We start from the raw sequence: 20,872 nt of genomic DNA, 5'->3' as shown, positions 1-20,872 counted from the left end.
AAAAAAAAAAAAGATGTTGGAACTATTTAGGAGGCAAATGGACTCTGCATACGAGTTCCACACACACGCCTGTGAGCAAAGGAAGCAATGGACGTGGACGGCGGTCGGCAGGACTGGACAGTTCGACCTCCAGCACCTGACTGCAGGACGGCAGGAAGCAGATGTAGGAGCGAGCGGGCCTCCGGCTCTGCCCTTACAATGTGTGTGACCATAGGCCATTTGTGTGACCTTTAACCTTAATTCCTCCTTTGTAAAAAGAAAAATGGGGGAGCACCTATCAAGCACCTTGCTGAATTCTCATGGAAAATACTTTAGATATACATAAAATGTCAAGCACACACCTGGTTCACAGCAGGTGCCATATACAGCTATGGTTTTCTCTTACTCTTTTTTTTTTTTTAAGTTTAAGTAATCTCCATGCCCAACATGGGGCTCGAACTCACGACCTTGAAATCAAGAGTCACACGCTCTTTGGACTGAGCCAGCCAGGGGCCCCGTAACTATTATTTAAAATTCTATCAGATCATGAAACCCCTGGGCGGCAGTGACAGTGCTTTGCACTCTAATCACCGAACATTAATGAATGACTGAAGCAATGGAAGAATGGAATGGATAAATGAATGGAGGGAGGGAGGAAAGAAATGGATGGATGGATGACAGAAGGAAAGAATGGGATAGAGGGATGGAGGGATGAATGGAGGAAGGCAGGCAGGCTAAAGGCTTATTCTAGGGAAGCAGGTGCCACCCATTTCCTCCAGGAAGGGAGTGGCTACATCGAGAAGCAAATACTGAGTTCCGAGGCCTGTGCTGGGGTAGCCCTAGGACACAGCCGGAGACTTGCTCAGAGACACTTCTGCAAATAACTGCTTACACAGCACAGCGCTACATTTTAACAAGCAGAATCCAGAAAGCTTCTGCTGTTTTTCGGATGAGAACACGCAGGTCCTGACTTGCGTGCTTTTATACATCCCAGCCCCTCAACCCCCGTTACAAGGAAGGGGCACATAAAACGTCCCTCTGAGCCCAGAGGAGTGATGGGAGGCACAACGTGGCGATCAGTGGGTAGAGGGTGTGCACGGGGGCGGGGGGCAGTGGAACATTCTCCCGGCCGCGCATCCTAACTTCCCAGTGCGGGCTCTTTCCTCCACACCACACGCTTCCTCTGGGGGCCCACAGACAACCCTGTCAGAGCAGAAGAACCGAAAACAGATCCAACGGCATAAGGCAAAAGCAGGCAGATTAATAAAATAAGCAGGTTTTTTTTGGCATTTTGGCCCTTGTCTGTCCAAGACATATTTGGAGAGAAGGTGGGGTCCTTCTGAATTTGAGGATGGGAAGGACAGCAGACCCCCAGGCACAAACCATCAGACCCAGGGGAGCCTCCCTGGCCTGCTCAGCAGCCCGTCTCCCGGGTCCAGTTTCGGGCATTGATGAAAAGCTGGAGCCAGGGGGAGGTGGTCAGGGTGTCAAATGGGGGAGGTCGCCAAGCCCACTGCCACGGCCTCACAGCCCGCTCAGGGTGCGGCATGAGAGCCAGGTGGCGGCCATCAGGGGAGCAGACGCCAGCCACGCCCCCCGGGGACCCGTTGGGATTCATGGGGTACTGTTCCGTGGGCTGTCCGGCGTCGTCTGCCCAGTGCAGCGGGGCTAAGCCCCTGGCCTCGATCTGGGCTTGGAGTTCCGGAGAAGAAAATGCCATGTAACCTGCAGCGGGGAAGGAGGAGGGAAGTGAGGGCAAAGCTCCCTCCTGCCCTCCAGCCAGCCCGGCCCCCAGACCCTCCCGCGGCCTTCCGGAGCCTGACCTTCCCCGTGAGCGCTCCACACGGGCAGCACTGCGCCCTCCATCCCTCGCAGCATCAGGGCTGGCCCGGGCCCCACCCGCACGCTGGCCCAGCGAGACTCGAAGCGCCCAGACACGTTGTGGCACAGCACAAGGCCGGGCTGGGCCGGCCAAGAGTCGGGGCCTGGCTCCTCAGCCTCCTCGCGGGGGCTGCCTCCCACCCAGCCCAGCAGAGCCAGCAGCTGGCAGCCGTTACACACGCCCAGGCTGAAGGTGTCGGGCCGCTTCTGGAAGCGCCTCAGCTCGGCCCCGGCCAGCGGGTGGAAGGTCACGGCCGCCGCCCACCCTAGGAGGGAACAGGGACGTCAGGATGGGGCCTGGGATGGAGGGGGACGGCCGCTTTTCCATGCCATCATGCCTTCCACCCTGCCATGAACCCCTCCAGCCCCCAACGGGCGCGACCACACACACACACACACACACACACACACACACACACACCCCGCCACAGCAACACACACACACACACACACACACACCCCGACAGGGCAACACACACACACACACACACACACACACACACACACAGACCCCGACAGGGCAAATGCAAAAGGGAAGAAACAGGTTTCTCTGCTTCAGTGCTGCCCTTCCTGGGCTAGAGACGGCGCACAAGGTTTTGGCCTGGCGAGCAGAGCGTTTGTAACGCTTTAACTGCCTAATGTTTAAGGATAAAATTTCATATAAAAATCTGGACTTTGGGGCCGCCTGGGTGGCTCAGTCGGTCCAGCGTGTGCCTTCAGCTCAGCTCATGGCCTTAGGGTCACAGAAATGAACCCCACATAGGGCTCCCTGCTCAGTGGGGAGCCTGCTTCTCCCTCTCGCTCTGCCACTCCCCCTGCTTGAGCTCTCTCTCGTGTTCACTTGCTCTCAAATAAGTAAATAAAATCTTAAAAAAAAAAAAAAAAGGAACCATAAAAAAAACCCCACACCTGGATTCTTGGCTTCTCTTGGAAACCAGAAAGATCTGGCCACGCTGAGCCCTCTTTCCAAGGGCACAATCTGCTGGTGCTATGTAGCTGCCGCCCCTCTGGACGGGCCCGTGCCACCCAGTGCCACCCAGCCTCGCGTGTTACCCTCGGGCCCGCTGCTGGCATCCGACCCAGAATGAATGCACTCCCCAGCCCCGGCCCTGCGGAGGTGAGAGGCCAACTCTGGGTCACAAAGAAGGCAGCCAAGAAGGTGCGGGGCAGAGAGTGGGCCGACGCCCCACCCCTACCTTTGGCAGAGCCCAGGACATCCGCATAGCTGAAACCGCCCACAAAGGCCACGCCACGGAACGTGTCCAGTCCGATTGCCCCAGAGCACAGGTCCTGCATGGTCACGTCCCACACCTGGCAGGATGGGGAGGGGAAGTCTAGGAGGACACACAGACCGAGGCCCAGCCCTGACCCCGGCTCCGCCAGCCACCCTGCTCACCTCAAACCCAGCCAGGTGGAAGGCATCTGCCATCTCGCGGTCTCCATTACTGCCCTCCTCTCGCAAGATGGCAACTCGGGGCACAGGGCCACCTGGGGGGAGGAGGGGTGTCCTGGACAGAGGGCTCCTTCCCTCCCACCCCCACCTTTTCCTGGGCGGGCCCTGCCATCCCGGCCAGAGCTGGGGAAGCCCAGACGGCACAGAGTCCCTCACCAGGCTCGTGGGGCACGGACGCTCTGGGGAAGGTTGGGGGCAGGCAGTAGCTGGGCCCGGTCCGCTCCCTCAGCCCCTGCTCTTCCTCAGCCACACAGCGCGGCTCGGCCTGCAGCCGCTCCAGCTGGAAACTCGTCTCCTCCCAGACGGCGCGCAGCTGCCCAACTGGCTCCTCCAGGACCACGGCCCCGTTCACGGACACTCGCACCTAGACGGACGGGCGCGTCTCTCAGGGCCAAGAGTCAGCGTGTCCCGCCTGGGCCCCCGCCCCCCTGGGCTGGCACAGGTGAGCCACGGCCTCCCCACTGTGCACCGTCCTGCCCCTCCTCACCAAGGCATAGGGCCCGGCGTCGCCCGTGGGGCCCAGCTCCAGGCAGTGGAGGCCGGCAGCCCGGAAGCGCTCCAGCACCTGGGCCACGTCTGGCTCCTGCACCTCCAGCACCAGGCCCGGCTCCTCGGCAAACAGCACCGGCAGCGCTGGGAGGAGGAGGAGGGCGTGAGGGGGACTAGGGTGCTGCCGCGGATGCAGGGGGGACCGTCAGGGGCTCAGGGCTGAGTGACTGAAGACAGGGATCAGAGTGAGGGGAGGCCTGGGAGAGAGGAACCAAGGACGTGGCCTCAAGGTCTGGGGAGGTCCCAGGTGGGTGAGTCACCAGGCTCAGTGGTCAAAGACAGCCAAGGAATCGGGGAATGGGGCTGGGGCTGGTCCATTATTTTTCATAGGACATGAGGTCTACAGGGTGGGGCAGGCAGCCCAGGCCTCAGTCTAAACCCCCGGCTCCTCACCATCGACCCCAGGGGCAGGCACATCCACCTCTATCCCACAATTCCCAGCAAAGGCCATCTCTAGAAGGCAGGTGATGAGACCCCCGTCACTGACATCGTGGCCTGAGCAGAGGAGGCGGTCTGGAGGAAGGAGAAAAGCGCTCAGCGGCCTCGGGGGCCAAATGTGATGGGCCTGCACCCGCTTCTGTCAAGTAGGTCCCGTGTGAGAATGTGGGCACACACCGAGAACCAGAGACCAGGGCGACAGACCCCTCTTGCCCACCCTCTTACTTGTTCAGCCGGTGAGTGCCTGCCACACGTCAGTCACATTCATCACCTGCCCCAGGGCCTCACTCACCTCTCAGCAGCCCCTGGGTGACGCTAAAGGCACGCACCAAGTTCTCGGGGAGATCCAGGTCGGGAGGCTGCTCGCCCAGCTGCGAGAAGCATTGGGCCAGAGCCGTGCCCCCCAGCCGGTGCTGCCCAGGGCACAGAGGCACATACAGCAGACAGCCTGGGGAGACAGGGCAGGGGTGAGGGAGCTGCATGGCTCAGAATGCCCCACCGTGCTCACGAGTATCGAGGTTCCCGGCATGTGGACAGACCCGCAGATCCCCAGTCCCAGAACGAAGACGAGGGGCTCCGACCTCCCAAAGCGGACCCCAAACCGAGGCCCAAGCTCTGGGTACACAATGCAGTGAGGAAGGGGAAGCGGCCGTACCTCCCCCTCCAGGATGCTTGAGGTCAGGGGTCACAGTGGCTGTAATGTCTGGGCAGACCGCATAGGCTGAGATGACCAGCGATCCTGCAGAGAGAGGAGGAAGTGAGTGGGGGTGCCTGCGGGTGGGTGCCTCGGGGCGCAGTCGGCGGAGGGTCCGACTCTTGGTTTCGGTTCAGGTCTTGATCTCAGGGTCCTGAGATCGAACCCCGTGTGTCCCTCAGGCTCCGCGCTCAGCTGGGAGTCTGCTTCCCCTCTCCCTCTGCCCCTCCCCCAGCTCTTGCACTCAATCTCCAAAATAGTTTAAAAAAAAAAAAGGAGTAAGAGAGTGAGGTGCCAGCCCAGCCCCGCAGGTTTGCCCTCTCCCTGTGACCCCCAGACCATACCGGGAGCCCGCACTGTCTCAGAGCCGACCCGGGCGGCCATGCTCAGAGAGTCCTTGCCACCATCCACTGCCACACCCAGGGCCGCCATCACTGCCACCATAGCCTCACAGGCGTCGGCCAGAGCCGCGCCCTCCCCTGGGAGCTTGGCCGCCCACATCCAGTTCCCGCTGCACTTCACGTCCTGGGAAGCAGTGGACACCGGGCGTCAGAGGGGAAGAGAGGTGGAGAGGCTGGGGTGGGGGCAGAGGGGCCGGGAGGTCCCGAGCAGGAAGGGCAAGGCGGGAAGGTGAAGGGTGGGTGCAGATGCTCCCCACAGCCCGCGGCTCCAGAGCAGAGGCTGCACGGGACTCACCCGGAGGTCGGTGACCAGCGCGAACACCAGGTTGGTGAGGGCCTCCGCCACAGCCAGTCGGGCGGCCACCTTGGGGTCCAGCAGGCTTTTGACGGGCTGCTCCCCTAGAGCTGTGGCAGCCCCGACGAGCTCCTGGTGACTCAGTGCCACGACGGCCACATCTGCCAGGGGGGTCTGCAGGGCTCCCACACACTGCTGCTGGGCCACCAGGCCGCCCACAGAGCGGTCCACCTGTAAAGCCAGCCGCAGTTGGCAAGGGGCCAGGGCCTGGGGCGCTGGGGTCGGGGGCCTGCCTCATCCCACACACACACAGGCCTCAGGCGGCGGGAGCAGGGGAGCCGGGGCCGCTTCCCCCTCGGGCCTGCTGAATCCCACTGCCACGGGGAGGGGGAGGGGGAGGCCAGGGGTGGGTGAGCAGAGGGAAGGGACAGAGGGCTGCGGGGCGGAGCAACGCTGCGGGGAGGACCTTGTTGGTGAGGTACCGCTTGCTGGACACGGCGGGCAGCCTGAGAACGCGCTCCAGAGCCTGGCGCACACGCAGACCTGGGGGCAGGGCCAGAGGCTTGAGTACGGGGGGCCTCCTCTGGAGGAAGAACTCCTACGACACAGAAGGTGACAGGGCTGTGAGCGGCTGCGGGAGCGCTGGGGCAGAGAAGGGAGGAATACCCGGCCTTCCCCCCTCCCCCACGTACCTTCCGAGGCACCTTGCCCAGCACCCAGTCCAGCTCCAGGTCCACAGGGGTTGGGGGAGACAAGGGGCGGTCATCCTCCTGGCCATTTCTTCCAACGGGGCACTCCCGATCGTCCACCAGCACTATCTACGGCCACGCAGCCCAGAGGGAAGGCGACTGTGAACCCCAGCAGGGAATACTTCCAGAAAGCAGGGCAGAAGTGCTCTTTCCACCCTCTGTCTGGCTTCCCTACTGAGTGCCTGCCCCTGGCTGCCTCCTACACGCTGTCCCCCAGTTTGCGTGCCACCAACTCCCATCGTCCTCTCATCTCTTCCCCCCACGGCTCTCTCTCCCTCCAGCCCGGACACAGGCAGCTCCGAGCCCACCCACCGTGGCCGCCACCGACCCCCTAGACCAACTCACTCTTTTGTCCCCAGTGATGGTGCCCACAAAGCAAGCCGGGCAGCGTTCCCGGGCGCTGACGCGACTGATGAAGTCCCGGTCAAGGGGCCTCAGCAGAAGTGCGTTCGACTCCTGGTACTCGGCCCCCCAGATTTCCAGGGCATTCAGGGTCGGATCCCCGAGCTGCATCCAGGAGGGAGGAGGAAAAGGAAGGGTCAGTGGGCACTCCCCAGTATCGTGTCTTTGCTAGGAGTCGGGGGGATGAGGCCCACCTGGAAGCGGCTGGTGTAAATGACGGCCCCGGCGGGGTCACTGAGCTCCTTCAGGACGTTGCCTGGTGACAGCACGTGTGGGAGAGGTGGTGATCGGCCATGGAATGCACCCGGCAAACAAAGGGCAGACCCCAGCCTCCAAAGGAGCCCCTAATTCCGTGTGTCCTGCATGAGCTGCTGCTGCACCCCCACTACCAACCGTCCTGCGGCAGCAGGCCCCCCACCCCCTCCCAAAGCTGAGCACGTCCAGAAGGCACAGAGGGTGGAGAAGGGGACCCAGGGCCAGGCGGCCGCTTGCAGAGCCCTGGTGCCTGTGTCTCAGCCAAATCTGGCAAGAGGCCAGGGAAGCCCGGTTCCTCGTCCCACTCCCTTTCCTCACCGTTGCCGCCAGCACCCTGGTCGTGGAGGCTGCAGATGGGGTTCCCCGTGGCGGCCTCCACACAAGCCCGGATCACACGGTTCATCTTCTGTTCCATCTCCGGGTCCCCCCGCTGCACAGCCCCGAAGTCCAGCTCACTGGTGTTGTCTCCCTGCACCTGGGGGAAGAGATGGCAGAGCTCGACGGGAGGGGCCTGGGAGCTCACACCCCACCGATGCCCAGGGCCCGACGACGTCACAGAGTCTGCGCCTGAGCCAGTCCCACGCACCTGCACAGACGACGCAGCTCCACCCCCAAGTCCGATCCTGTAGACAGGACCCCCGACCTTCACCACATCCATGCCTGAGAGGAAGGACGGCAGAGTCAGAACGCTGGGGAAGCCAGTAGAAGAAGCATATGAACAAGCGAAGGGGAAAGGGAAGCGGCTAAGAGGGCAGAGCAATCCGTATTACAAACGTACGTATTCTTCGGGTAAATACGCGTTGCAGAATTTATGCTCCAGCTTTACCCACATAGGCACAAAATCACCTATGCACAAAATTAAACACTGCAGCATTATTCATATTACCAAAGCCAGGAAATACAGCTGACCCTAGAACAACACTGCGGTTAGGGGGTGCCGACCTGCACAGTAAAAACTCCGCACGGGACAATCAGTGCCCGCAAAAGTCAACTACTAATAGCCTACTATTGCCCAGAAGCTTTACCAGTAACAGCTGATAAATAAATGATAAAAACTAATACACTAATAATGGGGCGCCTGGTTGGCACAGCGGTTAAGCGTCTGCCTTCGGCTCAGGGCGTGATCCCGGCGTTATGGGATCGAGCCCCACATCAGGCTCCTCTGCTGTGAGCCTGCTTCTTCCTCTCCCACTCCCCCTGCTTGTGTTCCCTCTCTCGCTGGCTGTCTCTCTCTCTGTCAAATAAATAAAAAAATCTTTAAAAAAACAAAAAAAACAAAAAAACTAATACACTAATAAGTAAAACTAATACACAATTAACACATATTCTGTACATTATACGCACACTGTACCCTTACAGTATACATTATACTGTGTTCTCACAATAAAGTGAGCTACGGAAAAGAGAATATTCAGAAGATAGAAGGAAAATATGTTTGCAGGACTGTACCGTATTTATCGAAAAAAATCCGTGCACAAGTGGACCTGCAGGCCTCAAACCCGTGTTGTTCAAGGGTCAACTGGAGTCTAAATGCTAACAAGGGGGAGCTGGTTCACAAATTACGGTATGTCCATACACTGAAACATTATCCCCCCCCAAAAGAGGATCACATATGAATGATTTAGTATGCTATTTATCAACGACACGACCTCCAAGATACATTGCCACATGAGAAGCACAAGTACCAGAATTACGCGCACCCCTTTACGATTGCGTCCGAAAAACAATAACAGTAATAACAACAGAAGCGCAAGACTTACGCACTGAAACTACAACATCTGCTAGACCTCAACAAACGGAAACAGATCCTGTGCTGACAGAGTAAAGGGCTTAACGTTGTTATGATGACCGCATAACCTGCAGTTAAATGTAAATGACCTGCAATCAACACAATCCCATCACAATCTAGCTGTCTTTTTCACAGAAACGGAGCAGCTGATCCTAAAACTTGTGCGGAAATGTGAAGGACCTAGAACAGCGCAAACAATCTTGAAAAAGAAGAACAAAATTGCAGGACTCCTACTGTCTGCTTTTAAAACTTACTACAAAGCTATAATAATCCAGACAATGTGGTACGGGCACAAGGACAGACAGATACGTCAATCCATCTAAGGACTATGGGATACAACAGTGAATCCATAATGAACTCTACGGTTATGGCCAATCGATTTGTGTTTCTTTTCTTCTTTTTTTTAACTAGGCTCTGCACTCAACGTGGGGCTTGAACTCACAACCCCAAGATCAAGAGCCGCATGCTCTACTGACTGAGCCAGCCAGGAGCCCCGGGCAACTGATTTTTGAAAAGTCCCAAGACCATTCGGGAAGGTACCAATAGTCTTTTCAAAACACGGTGTTATGGGGGCGCCTGGGTGGCTCAGTCGTTGAGCGTCTGCCTTCAGCTCAGGGCGTGATCCCACAGTCCTGGGATCGAGCCCCACATCGGGCTCTTCCACTGGGAGCCTGCTTCTCCCTCTCCCACTCCCCCTGCTTGTGTTCCCTCTCTCGCTGGCTGTCTCTCTGTCATATAAATGAATAAAATCTTTAAAAACAAAACAAAACAAAAAAACCACGGTGTCAGGACAACTGGATATCCACGTGTAAGAGAGAGAAGTTAGACTCCTACCTCACACCATATAAAAAAATTCATTCAAAATGTATCAGAGGGGCGCCTGGGTGGCTCAGTTGGTGAGGCATCTGCCTTCGGCTCAGGCCATGATCCCAGGTTCCTAGGACTGAGTACCATTTCAGGCTCCCTGCTCAGTGGGGAGCCTGCTTCTCCCTCTGTCCCTTCCCCTGCTCGTGCTCTCTCTCTCTCTGTCCCCTTTTCCCTCTCTCTCTCAAATAAATAAAAAATCTTAAAAAGAAAATACAAACAAAAAAAAATGTATCAGAAACCTAAATGTAAAAGCTCTAATAATATGACAAGAAAACATAGCTCTAAGTCTCTATGACCTGGGCTTAGGCAATGGTTTTGTTATGACATCAAAACCAAAAGCAGCAAAGGAAGATATAGATAAACCTGACTGGACCAAAACTAAAAACATTTGTGCTTTCTTTGTAAGACACCTTGAAGAAAGTAAAAAGACACTGCACAGAACAGGAAAAAATATTTGCAAATCATGTATCTATCTGATAAACGTTTAGCATCCTGAATACATAAAACTCAAACTCTACGAAAACTTAAAAATGGACAAAGAATCCAAAAAAAAAAAAAAAGACAAAGAATCCAGACAGACGTGTCACACAAAGGAAGATCTCTAAACGCAGGTGAAAAGATGCTCAACGTCATTAGTCATTAGGGAAATGCAAACCCAACCACGATGAGATGCCGCTTCGAGGGCAGGTGGCTAGACTCGAAGAGCCCGAGAACAGGAGTAGGTGAGGATGTGGCTTCAGAGCCCCGACACGCTGCGGGCAGTGTAAAATGCCACAGCCGCTTTGGAAACTAGTCCGGCAGTTTTTCAAAAGGCTGGACACGGTGTGTGACCCCCAATTCCACTCACAGCCTAGAGGCACGAGAACATACGGGCCCAGAAAAACACGTCCACGTGTGTTTACAGCGGCATCATCCGCACTTGCTGAAGGACCCAGATGTCTACCAGCTGCTGCACGGGGAGACGCATGAGAGGTGTGGCCCTAAGAAGGGACGAGGGTCTGGGTCATACTACTGTACAGATAATTCTTGAAGATACTGTGCTAAGTGAAAAGTGCCAGACACAAAAGGCCACATCCTGTGCGATTCCATTCACGTGAAATGTCTGGAAGGGGCAAATCCACAGAGACACACGTAGACGAGCCGCCGCCAGAGGCCGAGGGAGGACGAGACTGCTAACAGGGACGGCGGTGATAATAATGTTCTAGAATGAGTGATGCCTGAGGCACAGCTTTGTGCCTATCCTAAAAAGCCGCTGACTGGGACACCGTAAAACGGTGAACTTCATGGTGCACGGGCTACACCTCCATAAAGTGGTTATCAAAAAAAACCCAAGTGCGCACCTCCGCTGTTTGTTTTTAGAAAGGGTCAAATACGCCCACAGGTCTGTTCACAGATGCAGGAAAATACCTCTGTGGTCAGGTACACAAGTCACTAGGTAACACCGGTTACCTCTGGGGAGGGAAGCTGGGAGGTCAAGGGAAGGACAGTTTTCACTGTATGACCTTTTCTGCCTTTCAAGTTCTGAGCACGTGACTGGGTCACCTCTTCCGTAAACGCGACCTGGTTCTTATCTTGACTCCAGCACACGATCCAGCACGCCATGGGGCCTAAAGGATGTTTGCCCCCTGAACTGAGTGGGCAGATAAAAGCCCCCGGCGCACGGCAGGCACTGAACAAACAAGGGTTGGCCTGACTTAGCAGGGTGGGTCCCTGCCATGTGGGAGGAAACCGGGGCGCACCCAGAGCCAATGCAGCCCGAGCGCCCCGCTGGCGTAAAGCCCTGTCCTGCCTTGGAAACTTGGACCGGGAGAAGAGACAGGAGCTGGGAGATGAAAAACCAACCCAGGAAGCGGCCTCTAAACTCCCCTCCGGCCGTGCTGGGGACAAAGCTGGCGGGACATGGAGAAAAGGGGCGGCAGGCTCTTACCTGGCTCAGGGGGCTCCTTGCTCACATGCTCAGCTTCCATGGACCCGATGCCCCCACTAAACATGATGGGCTTGATCCACTCACGCCGTTGGCCGTCTGGGAGCTGGAGGCCCAAGGAGCGGGCGAAGCCTGGAGCGTCGACATCAGAGGGAGAGGGGCAGAGTCCGGTCACCCAGTGTCCCCCAGCGTCCACTCGGTCATACACTCCACCCCCCCCCGGGACTCGGTGTCCGTTATCCCCGACACCCCCAGCCTCACCGGCCAGCACTGGCTCCCCAAACTTGTTGCCGTAATCGGAAGCCCCATTACTGGCCTCGATGGCGACCTCCAGGGGCTGGGCGAAGTTCCCAGGATACTGGAAGCTTGGATCCTCCCAGGGCAGATTGTAACCTGGAAGGAAAGCAGAAAGTTGGCTGGACCGTTGAGACAGAAGACAGAGGAGGAGGCAAGGTCCTTCAGAAAGAGTCTAACTAAGGCACCAAGGACTGCCCGTGTGGGTAGAATGTCCCACTTTAGGAAGTCCTACTTCAGGAAGGTGTAGGGCCTACAATAAAGCACCAATCTTGCTCCCCAGCTCCCACGCCAGCCTGCCCTCAGTCTTAGGATCGGGGTTAAGGCTCTCTAAGGAATGAGACTTTGGGGGCAGGTGGCAGTCATGAGACCGACCCAGTGTCATGTCTCCTTGCTGAACAGCTGCTAGATTATGAACAGAATGGCAGTTCTGCAAAGCCTGTCTGGAGACTTGGGTGCCCCCCGCCTAGAGTCCTCACAGCAACAGCTGGTGACAGGCCAGCTGCTCGAGAGCCCTGCCTCCCAGGAAAAGGCACCCGGGATGACCCAAGACAGGAAAGTGCTCCATGGCCTCCAGGACGAGGAAGAGAGGGCAGGGAGGAAGGCGGCGGGACCTGGGATGTGCAGGTTTCCGAAGCAATAGCCAGCGGTGCCAGCCACCACATGGGCCCCGCGGCCCGTGCACTGGACGTCTCGGATCCGGCCCCCTGTGCCTGTGGTCGCCCCACTGAAGGGGGCCACTCCTGTAAAGACATGGGGGAGACGTATGGGTACCAAAGAGACAAACCCCAGCTCTGACCACCCCACTAAAAATCAGGACAGGGCACCCTGGTGGCCCAGTCAGTTAAGCATCCGACTCTTGATCTCCACTCGGGTCTTGATCTCAAGGTGGTGAGTTCACGCCCCGCGTTGGGCTCCATGTTGGGCATGGAGCCTACTTAAAAAAAAAAAATCAGGACAACCAGCCTCCCTGATTGTTTTGCCCAGGCCCACATCGGAGGACCCTTACTCTACCCCATACTCTGATCTCACCAATCCATCCCCAGGATCCAGCTCACCTGTGGGGAAGTTGTGGGTCTCTGCTGTGAAGACAACGTGTCTCAGGGCCCGCTGTTGCCGGAAGCGGCTTGGCTGTGTGGGGTCCTCGGGCCGCAGGAATCGGACTTCCTTCCCCTGGATTGCGCTGTGGACGCACTGGCTCTTACTTCCTTCCTGGGGCCTGCATTTACCTCACCAGGGCCTCCCCACCCCTGTGCCTGCCATCCGCCCAGTGGAGGGCACAGCCCACCTGCTGTTGTCACAGAACTTGAGGACATTGTTGGGGTTCGAGGATGCCTGGGTGCTCATGATGGACTCAAAGAGGGAGTGCGCCAACTCCTGCCCGTCCACGTGGAGCAGGCCCTTGAAGAACCAGTGTCGGCTGTGTTCGCTGCAGGGGTGACGCGGGGAGGGAAGGACAGGCAGAAAGCTGGGTCACTTCTCCCGCCGTGCTGTCTTCTCAGCAATCAGCAACAGTGAACAGCCAACTCTTACAGAGAGAACGGGTCAACATAGATCCCAAAAAGCCATAGCCTTCAAACATCCTTTCACTACAGATTGCTCAGATGCAAAGTGAATATGAAATCGAGATCTGGTGTAGACTACGGGATGGAGGAGGAGCCCGGGCCCTCGAAAAGACTTGGGGACACCCCTGAGCCAGAGGAGAGACATGAAGGCAAGTCCCTGTGCTCTTTCCTTCCAACCTCCACAGGCTCAGACTTCAGGACGTCCCCATCCCTCCCCCACCTATTGGACTGAGCCAAGTCGAAGGCCTCCACGGTGCTGGGGTTCCTCTGGAGCTCCTGGAAGCGTCTGGTGTAGAAATCCAGGTCCCAGGAGTCTAAGGCCAGGCCTAGGAGACAACCCGGGAGAGCTGACAGTAGGACTCAGGCTACCTGGTCCCGGGGCTTAGGCTCCCTACTGGTCTCGCCTGGGCCTCCCTCCCAGGCACCCCGGCTCACCCAGCTCCTGGTTGGCCTTCTCCAGGGCACACCGGCCCTCAGCCAGGATGTTGACAGAGCCGTTGAGACGTGTGGAAATGCTCCCAAGGGAGAAGCTCTGGATGGGATGGGGGAAGTGCTGCTCCGTCATCCGGTCATGCAGGGTGGCCAGAGCGATGGCCTTCATCTCGGGTGATGAGGGGCGGGCGAACTAGGGGCAAACACACACAGACGGCAGGAGGTGGAGGGCTGAAGTCTGCACAGGATGGTGCACCCCGGGTCCTCCCAGTCACGCAGGGCCAGCCCATGGCTGATCTGCGTGGTGCCCGAGCGCCAATTAGAAAGACACGCCCCGTCCGTGCACGAGCCAAGTAAGGGTGCACAGACTAGCAAGGGGGGCCCAGGCTGGACTTCCTACCCATTCAGCCCTCGAGCAGGAAGTCTCAGGCAGTGAACAACCCGCACACAGGACAGGCCTAAAGCCAAGAGCCCGTCCCCGTTTCTCCTGAGTTCAGGACCTCATCTCTTTACCTCGGGCCCAGCTCCTCCTCCCCCTCGCCACGGAGAGCCCAACGCCTCACCGAGAGCAGGTAGCGCCGGGTGGTCTCCACGCGATCCACAGCCTCCAGCCCAGCAGCCCGGCACACTGACACGACGTTGGTGGATGCTGGGCTGGAGAAGTTCAGCCTGAGGAGTGCACCGGATGGTTAGGGCCTGAGAGGCCCAGCTGCGAAGGTGGGTCCCACCCACCGCTGTCCCACCAACCTCTCCCTTCTATCCCCCTCACCACTGGCCTCTAGCCTCAGACCTGGGCACCAAGAAACCCGCTTTGGAAGGTCACTCAAATCAAACCGGATCCGTCCTTCCGGCATAAAACGCTTTGATTTCTGCTTCTCAGAATGCAAGCTGTTTTACTTCCAGAACGTGCCTGGTAGCTGGCTCAGTCTTTCAAACACATCTTTCCAAACAGGGAAGGCATGTGCATGGCCTTCTAAGCAGGGGGTAGGATGGAGCGAAGGAAAAACAAACCCGCCAAGGGTCACAGGAGAAGGAAGAGAGGAATGGGAGTGGAAGGGGTGGGCAGTGCGTCTGGAAGGGAGCTCTGCCTGAGGACATGGAATGCATTTACCCTGGGCTGAGACACTCGCCTGGGCCCAACCTCCAACAGCAGGTCGTTGGAGTCAGGATGGAGCCAGGACTTCTGAGCAACATCTCCTAGTAACAGGGGGCAGCCAAAAAGCCACGTCAGCTTCTTCACCTCCTCAGCGCTCGGGAGGGACTTGGCTGCAGGGAGACAGGACGGGGATATCCTGAGACCCTGCCCGGCCTGGCACACCTCTCCCCCACAAATCCAACACTGGGCCCAACCTGTCCAGTTCACGTTGTAGCACAGCTCTGTCTTGACACCCTGCAGCTCTGGGAGTTTCCCTTGGAGCTTCCTCTGAGTGTGTCCGGAAGCTGCCCTCTCGTGGCCAGAGGGATGGACATAGAAGTGAAGAACGGTGGCCATCGCTGGAGTTGTCCGTCGTGGGAAATGACTTAGGTCCCTAAAAGGTAATCAGCTATGACCTGTCGAAATGACTTCAGATTTCCAAGACAGCTGAGGCTCTGGAGGCATTAGGGATGGGGTGGGGGAAACAGGGCCATTCGCAGAGACGAGATACTCTGAAAAACGGAAGCTCAGGGGGCTTCATCCTGCAAAATGGGGGAACAGGGAATAGGGGTACATCCTCGGCACACGATCCTTGAGCACCTGCACTTTGCTGGGCCCCACGCAAGGTCTTAGGAACACCGCTGTGAAGAAGACAAAAACCATTTCTGCCCTCACAGACCTTACATTTTATTGAGGGAGACAGGCAAGCGCCCCAACGTTTCCAGTCCAGTGTGGTTAAGGCTGAGAGACTGTGTAGGGGCGCCTGGGTGGCACAGCGGTTAAGCGTCTGCCTTCAGCTCAGGGCGTGATCCCGGCGTTCTGGGATCGAGTCCCACATCAGGCTCCTCCACTATGAGCCTGCTTCTTCCTCTCCCACTCCCCCTGCTTGTGTTCTCTTTCGCTGGCTGTCTCTATCTCTGTCAAATAAATAAATAAAATCTTTAAAAAAAAAAAAGGCTGAGAGACTGTGGCTACCGGCCTAACACTTGAGAAGTCAGGGAAGACTTTCTGGAAAAAATAGCATCGAAGCGTAAACCCACAGGCTGAGCTGGACTGGGCCCAGCTGGTGGAGTCAGATGACACCGTTCTTCTGGTATGCCTCTACCTTCTGGCCGCTCCTTCTCAGGCACCTGTTGGGGGCCTGTCTTTCACTCTCCTCTGTCTACATGCTCTTCCGAAGTGACTTCATCCAGATTTGTGGCCTTAAATACCATCTAGTAGATTGAGCCAATGAAACTGCCAGGATTCAACCATTTTTGACCAAAAACTGCAATGTCATCTCATTCAAGTCACTAACTGCCAACAGACTCCACAACTTAATTCAATCCTGACTCTCCCCGACACTCCAAACTAGTGCATTAAAATGCTCACGTGACATCTCCACACAGATGTCTCATAAACACCCATGGTAGTCTGTTTGGGCCCAAACAGAAATTCTAATTTCTCCTTTCTGCAGACCACCTGTTCTCCCAGTCTGCAAATCTATTTCCAAACATATCCCAAATCTGTCCACATCCTTTCATCTCTGCTACCATCACTCGTTCAAGTCACCACCGTCACTCACTTGGGGCCTCCTGCATAGCACCCCTGATTCCACTCCTGCCCCAACCACAAACCATTTGCCATATTTTAGCATAAGTGAGATCATGGCTTGTCATCACGCATGGCATAAGCTTCTAACTCAGGACCCCGGCTCGCCCAGCCAGGCCCCCTGCCCACTTTTCCAACCCTATCTCACACCATGATCCTTCTCACCTGCAACATCCCACCAAAAACGCCTATATTCTATTCTAACTTGCCAACCTCAGTTTTGGAAGGCTATTTTCTCACCCTAATATTTGCATGGCTAGCACTTTTTTTTTTTTTTAAGATTTTATTTATTTGACAGAGAGAGGCAGGCAGAGGGAGAGGGAGAAGCAGAGAACCCGGTGAGCAGAGCCCCATGATGTGGGGCTCAATCCCAGGACCCTGGATCATGATCTGAGCCTAATGCAGAGCCACCCAGGTGCCCCGTGGCTAGCACTTTCTTATTTAGATTCCTGGTGAAATCACGTTCTTGGAAGGGACTTCCTCAACCCACTCCTCTTATTTTCCTATATAGTATGTAGCAGTATCTGAAATTTTATTTTATTTACTTAGTACCTGACACTTTATTTCTGTTTATTTTTTTTAGTACGTGACATTTTAATTTTAACCCTACTTTCCCCACTAGACAAAATCTCCACGTGGGCATGGACTGTAACTATTTTATCTGCACTGGATTGCCAAGGCTTGGAACAATAGGTTAAAAGGGCTTAAAAGGGGGGGAAAAAAGTCTAGTATTTGCAGACTGAAGAAACTCTTGATTTCCTCCCACAGCAGCCTTTCCCGTCCTTTCAGGCCAGGCCTCATTTCAGGGAACGATGCTGCATTCCTGTTTCTCAGTGCTCCCCACCCCATTCTGATCACCCTTTCTAAAGTCAGATCCCTCACAGTTGTCCTTTGCACCGTAACTGCCATAGGATTTATCACATAGAAACCATTTGCCTTAGATCTATCAGCCACAGACGACAGAGGCTCCAAGAGCGCAGGCGCAGGGCCGTCTACACCGGGGCTGCATCCCCGGCGACCTGCGGGACATAAGCGAGGCAGTCGGCAGGCAGGCTTTTTGTTGGTGAAGGAACTGGGCAAGAGGGGTTGACTTTATGTGGGGCGGGGGTCTCCCCTGACACGCGTCTACGGATCGCGCACATGGTCGCAGGAAAAGGGCCCCAGCTGGACGCAGCTCGGCCTGCTGGGGGCACAGAAGCGGCCTGGATCAGGACTGGGACGAGTGAAGAAAGGGATGCAACAAGCAAGGTAGCAAAGATGCCCGCGACGCAATACCCACGTGAGAAGATTCCCAAGAAGAATCGTGGACCGAGGGCGCCCTCGGAGGAGCCATCCAATGACGTCACAGGAAGAGGCGGAACCCCGCCCACTTAAGCGCGCCGTCGCGTACGTGATTTCGTAGGCTTACCCGGTCGCGGGCGGCGTATCTGATTTTCTCCTGAGGGGCGTCTGGGTGGCTCAGTGGGTTAAGCAACTGCCTTCTGCTGTGGTCATGATCCCGGGGTTCTGGGATCGGCCAGCCTCGGGCTCCCTGCTCAGCGTGGACTCTGCTTCTCCCTCTCCCTCTCCCCCGTTCATGCTCTTTTTCTCTCGCTCGCTCTCTGCTCTGTCTCTGATGCAAAGAAAGAAATCTCTCCTGGGTTAAGCTTGTTGACTCTCCTTGTCCTCACCTCTCTGGTGCCGGTGCAAACCGTGACGGAAACAAAAGCCTGGAATGCAGGAAACGGGAGAAGCATCCTCCTTGTCCAGGACTCAGTTTCCCTCTCCCTCCTACTTCGGCTTTCTTTCACTTTTTTTCTTTTCTAAATAAATGGATTATTTTTAACTCGTAGCAGAGTGGGAGGCCTACGTTTTAAATTTTCACCTTCTCGCTAGTTACAGTATCAATGACAGAGAACATTTATTGAGCATCCATTAAGGCAGGGGACGTGATTTCGTTTGATCTTCACAAAAACCCTGTTTTACAGATGTGAGAGCTGAGGGTCCTGGAAACGACTTGTCCCCTAGTTTTGTGACTCAAACACTTAATACTTTCTACCTATGTACACATTTTTTGGCACATATTTTAAACTCTCATATAAATACGTGGTTTGTATCAGTCGGGATCCTATCAGAAAACAGATAACACACTCAAAAAGGTTTAATCAACAAGCTTTCAGTAGAATATATTCACAGAGATATGGGCAGGATTAAGGGAACTGGGGCGCCACGGTGGCTCAGTCCGTTAAGTGTCTGCCTTCAGCTCGGGTCATGATCTCAGGGTCCTGGGATTGAGCCCCACATTGGGCTCCCTGCTCAGTTGCGTGTCTGCTTCTCCCGCTCACTCTCCCTCTGTGCTCTCTCTTTCAAACACATAAATAAAATCTTTAAAAATTAAAAAAAAATAATAAAAATTCCTTTGGAAACTTTCTTTATCTCTACCCCCAAGATACATGTTGGCAATCATCCCCCAAACATATGACCCACCAATATACATCTGAAGGGCCTCACAACTAAGGTTTTTTTTTTTTTTAAGATTTTATTTATTTATTTGACAGATAGAGACAGCAAGAGAGGGAACACAAGTAGGGGGAGTGGGAGAGGAAGAAGCAGGCTCCCAGCAGAGGAGCCTGATGTGGGGCTCGATCCCAGAACGCAGGGATCACGCCCTGAGCCGAAGGCAGACGCCTAACAACTGAGCCACCCTGGTGCCCCAAGGACTAAGGTTTTATTAGACAGTAATAAATGACCTTACCCCAACAATAGCTAGCCCCCTTAAGGTCTTAGAAACCTTGCTTCCAAAATGCTGTCTCTAACCTCCTCCCAACTTGAAATATATAATGGGCCACTCCTCATGACCCCAGTGACGCTCTTTCTGCCCACAGGACCTGTCCCCGTGTTTTAATAAAACCACATTTTTGCACCAAAGACATCTCAAGAATTCTTTCTTGGCTGTCAACTTTGAACCCTAACATGTTTCCCACATCGTAGCCATGAGAGAAAGGCAACCGACAGGGCAAAGGAGGCCACAAGTACAGTGTTCAGGGAGAAAGGAAATGAACACCGGGTTCTCTCTCCTGTCAAGTTCCCACGTAAACTGTTTCTGTCTCTCACTAGCCAAACATAATCTGAAGGCTGAGGGCAAGGAAGCTGGAGTGGTGTGCCAGGTCAAACACAGTGTCCGGCGCAGTGGCGTTTTTAATGAGTCAGACAGCAAAGAAATATTCGGAGTAAAAGGTGAAAGTCTCCATGTCTCACAGTACAGGTTCAAGGCCAGGGTAAGGCAAGTAAGGCACCTAGGGTGCAAAACTTAAAGAAGTACTTAAAATGTTCACCTAATGCCAACCCTGTCTCAGACATGAGAGTTACTACTTGTTGGGAGTATTAAGTTCCGGGCTATTGAAATGAGTACTCTCAGGCTCACTTCTGACAGAGGCCATATGTTGATCTTTGACATCTGAGCACTTCTTGGTTTCTTTCCCTATAGGCACTCCTTGGCTCCGTCCAGTACCTATCTTCCAGAACCTTCCAGGAGGCTTAGTTTGCTCCAGTCTCTGTCTGGTCCTATTTACTTCACATTTTCTTTCTTTGTGTGTGTGTGTGTGTGTGTGTGTGTGTGTGTGTGTGTGTGTGTAAGTAGGCTCCTTGCCCAACGTGGGGCTTGAACTCACAAGTCACCTGCTCTGCCAGTTGAGCCAGCCAGGTGCCCCTCCTCCATATTTTAGTACTCCTAGGGCACCGTAAAATTTCAGCTTTCGCCTCCACATGAGTGACTTCCAGATTTATCCTTTTGGCCCTAATCCCTCTCCTGACTTTGGTCCCATATACCCGCTGCCCCTTGGACAAGGACAAACTGTTCAAAATCACCAGGTCTAAAGACAACACCACACTTCCTTCTCTGTGTGATGGGCCAACCACTCTTCGTGCTTCCCTAACATCTCCCCCTCTCCCACCACATTCCTTGAAGATGCTTATTAAATCAAGCTTGATCTACCTCAGTGGCCTGCTATTCTCTTGTGCCCCTTTCATTTGGTCTCACATGCTACCACCAGATTAACCTGACATTTAAATCACACCAAGGGGGGGTGCCTGGGTGGCTCAGTTCGTAAGCATCTGCCTTCAGCTTAGGGCCTGATCCCAGGGTCCTGGGATTGAGCCCCACATCCAGCCCCACATCGAGCCCTACATTGAGCCTCACATC

General features: G+C 55.4%; 1 protein-coding gene across 3 annotated transcripts; it reads right to left on the bottom strand.

Moving 5' to 3' along the window:
* Positions 1-470: 470 nt before the first annotated feature.
* On the bottom strand, positions 471-18,106 carry PFAS (phosphoribosylformylglycinamidine synthase). 3 transcript variants are annotated; one of them, XM_019801738.2, is made up of 28 exons: positions 17,972-18,106; positions 15,318-15,496; positions 15,098-15,233; positions 14,531-14,636; positions 13,971-14,160; positions 13,756-13,861; positions 13,259-13,399; positions 13,029-13,153; positions 12,585-12,713; positions 11,938-12,069; positions 11,680-11,808; positions 7,683-7,756; positions 7,415-7,571; positions 7,036-7,097; positions 6,785-6,946; positions 6,383-6,508; positions 6,157-6,288; positions 5,691-5,921; positions 5,339-5,519; positions 4,956-5,039; positions 4,593-4,748; positions 4,256-4,375; positions 3,801-3,946; positions 3,470-3,677; positions 3,257-3,348; positions 3,057-3,171; positions 1,803-2,126; positions 471-1,704 (listed from the first exon to the last, which is right to left on the bottom strand). In XM_019801738.2, the coding sequence occupies exons 2-28, from the start codon at positions 15,457-15,459 to the stop codon at positions 1,394-1,396; spliced, it is 4,017 nt and encodes a 1,338-aa protein (XP_019657297.2). In that variant the 5' UTR covers positions 15,460-15,496; positions 17,972-18,106; the 3' UTR covers positions 471-1,393. The 3 variants fall into 3 exon arrangements, with proteins under 3 accessions (XP_019657297.2, XP_002921212.2, XP_034502550.1); XM_002921166.4 differs by having other exon boundaries at positions 15,318-15,644; positions 17,972-18,071; XM_034646659.1 differs by lacking the exon at positions 17,972-18,106 and having other exon boundaries at positions 15,318-15,965.
* Between the last annotated feature and the right edge of the window lie 2,766 nt (positions 18,107-20,872).

Source organism: Ailuropoda melanoleuca, chromosome 17, assembly GCF_002007445.2.
Source record: "Ailuropoda melanoleuca isolate Jingjing chromosome 17, ASM200744v2, whole genome shotgun sequence".
Classification (NCBI taxonomy): domain Eukaryota; kingdom Metazoa; phylum Chordata; class Mammalia; order Carnivora; family Ursidae; genus Ailuropoda; species Ailuropoda melanoleuca.
This window is presented reverse-complemented; position numbering and strand designations above follow the sequence as displayed.

Coding starts and splice junctions, on each gene's coding strand:
- PFAS (XM_019801738.2), bottom strand. CDS start 15,459: ATGGCCACCGTTCTTCACTTCTATGTCCATCCCTCTGGCCACGAGAGG. Junction 12,070..12,584: donor CGGAAACCTGCACATCCCAG/GTCCCGCCGCCT, acceptor CTTTCCTTCCAG/GTTACAATCTGCCCTGGGAG. Junction 6,509..6,784: donor CCATCACTGGGGACAAAAGA/GTGAGTTGGTCT, acceptor GCGTGGCCGTAG/ATAGTGCTGGTGGACGATCG.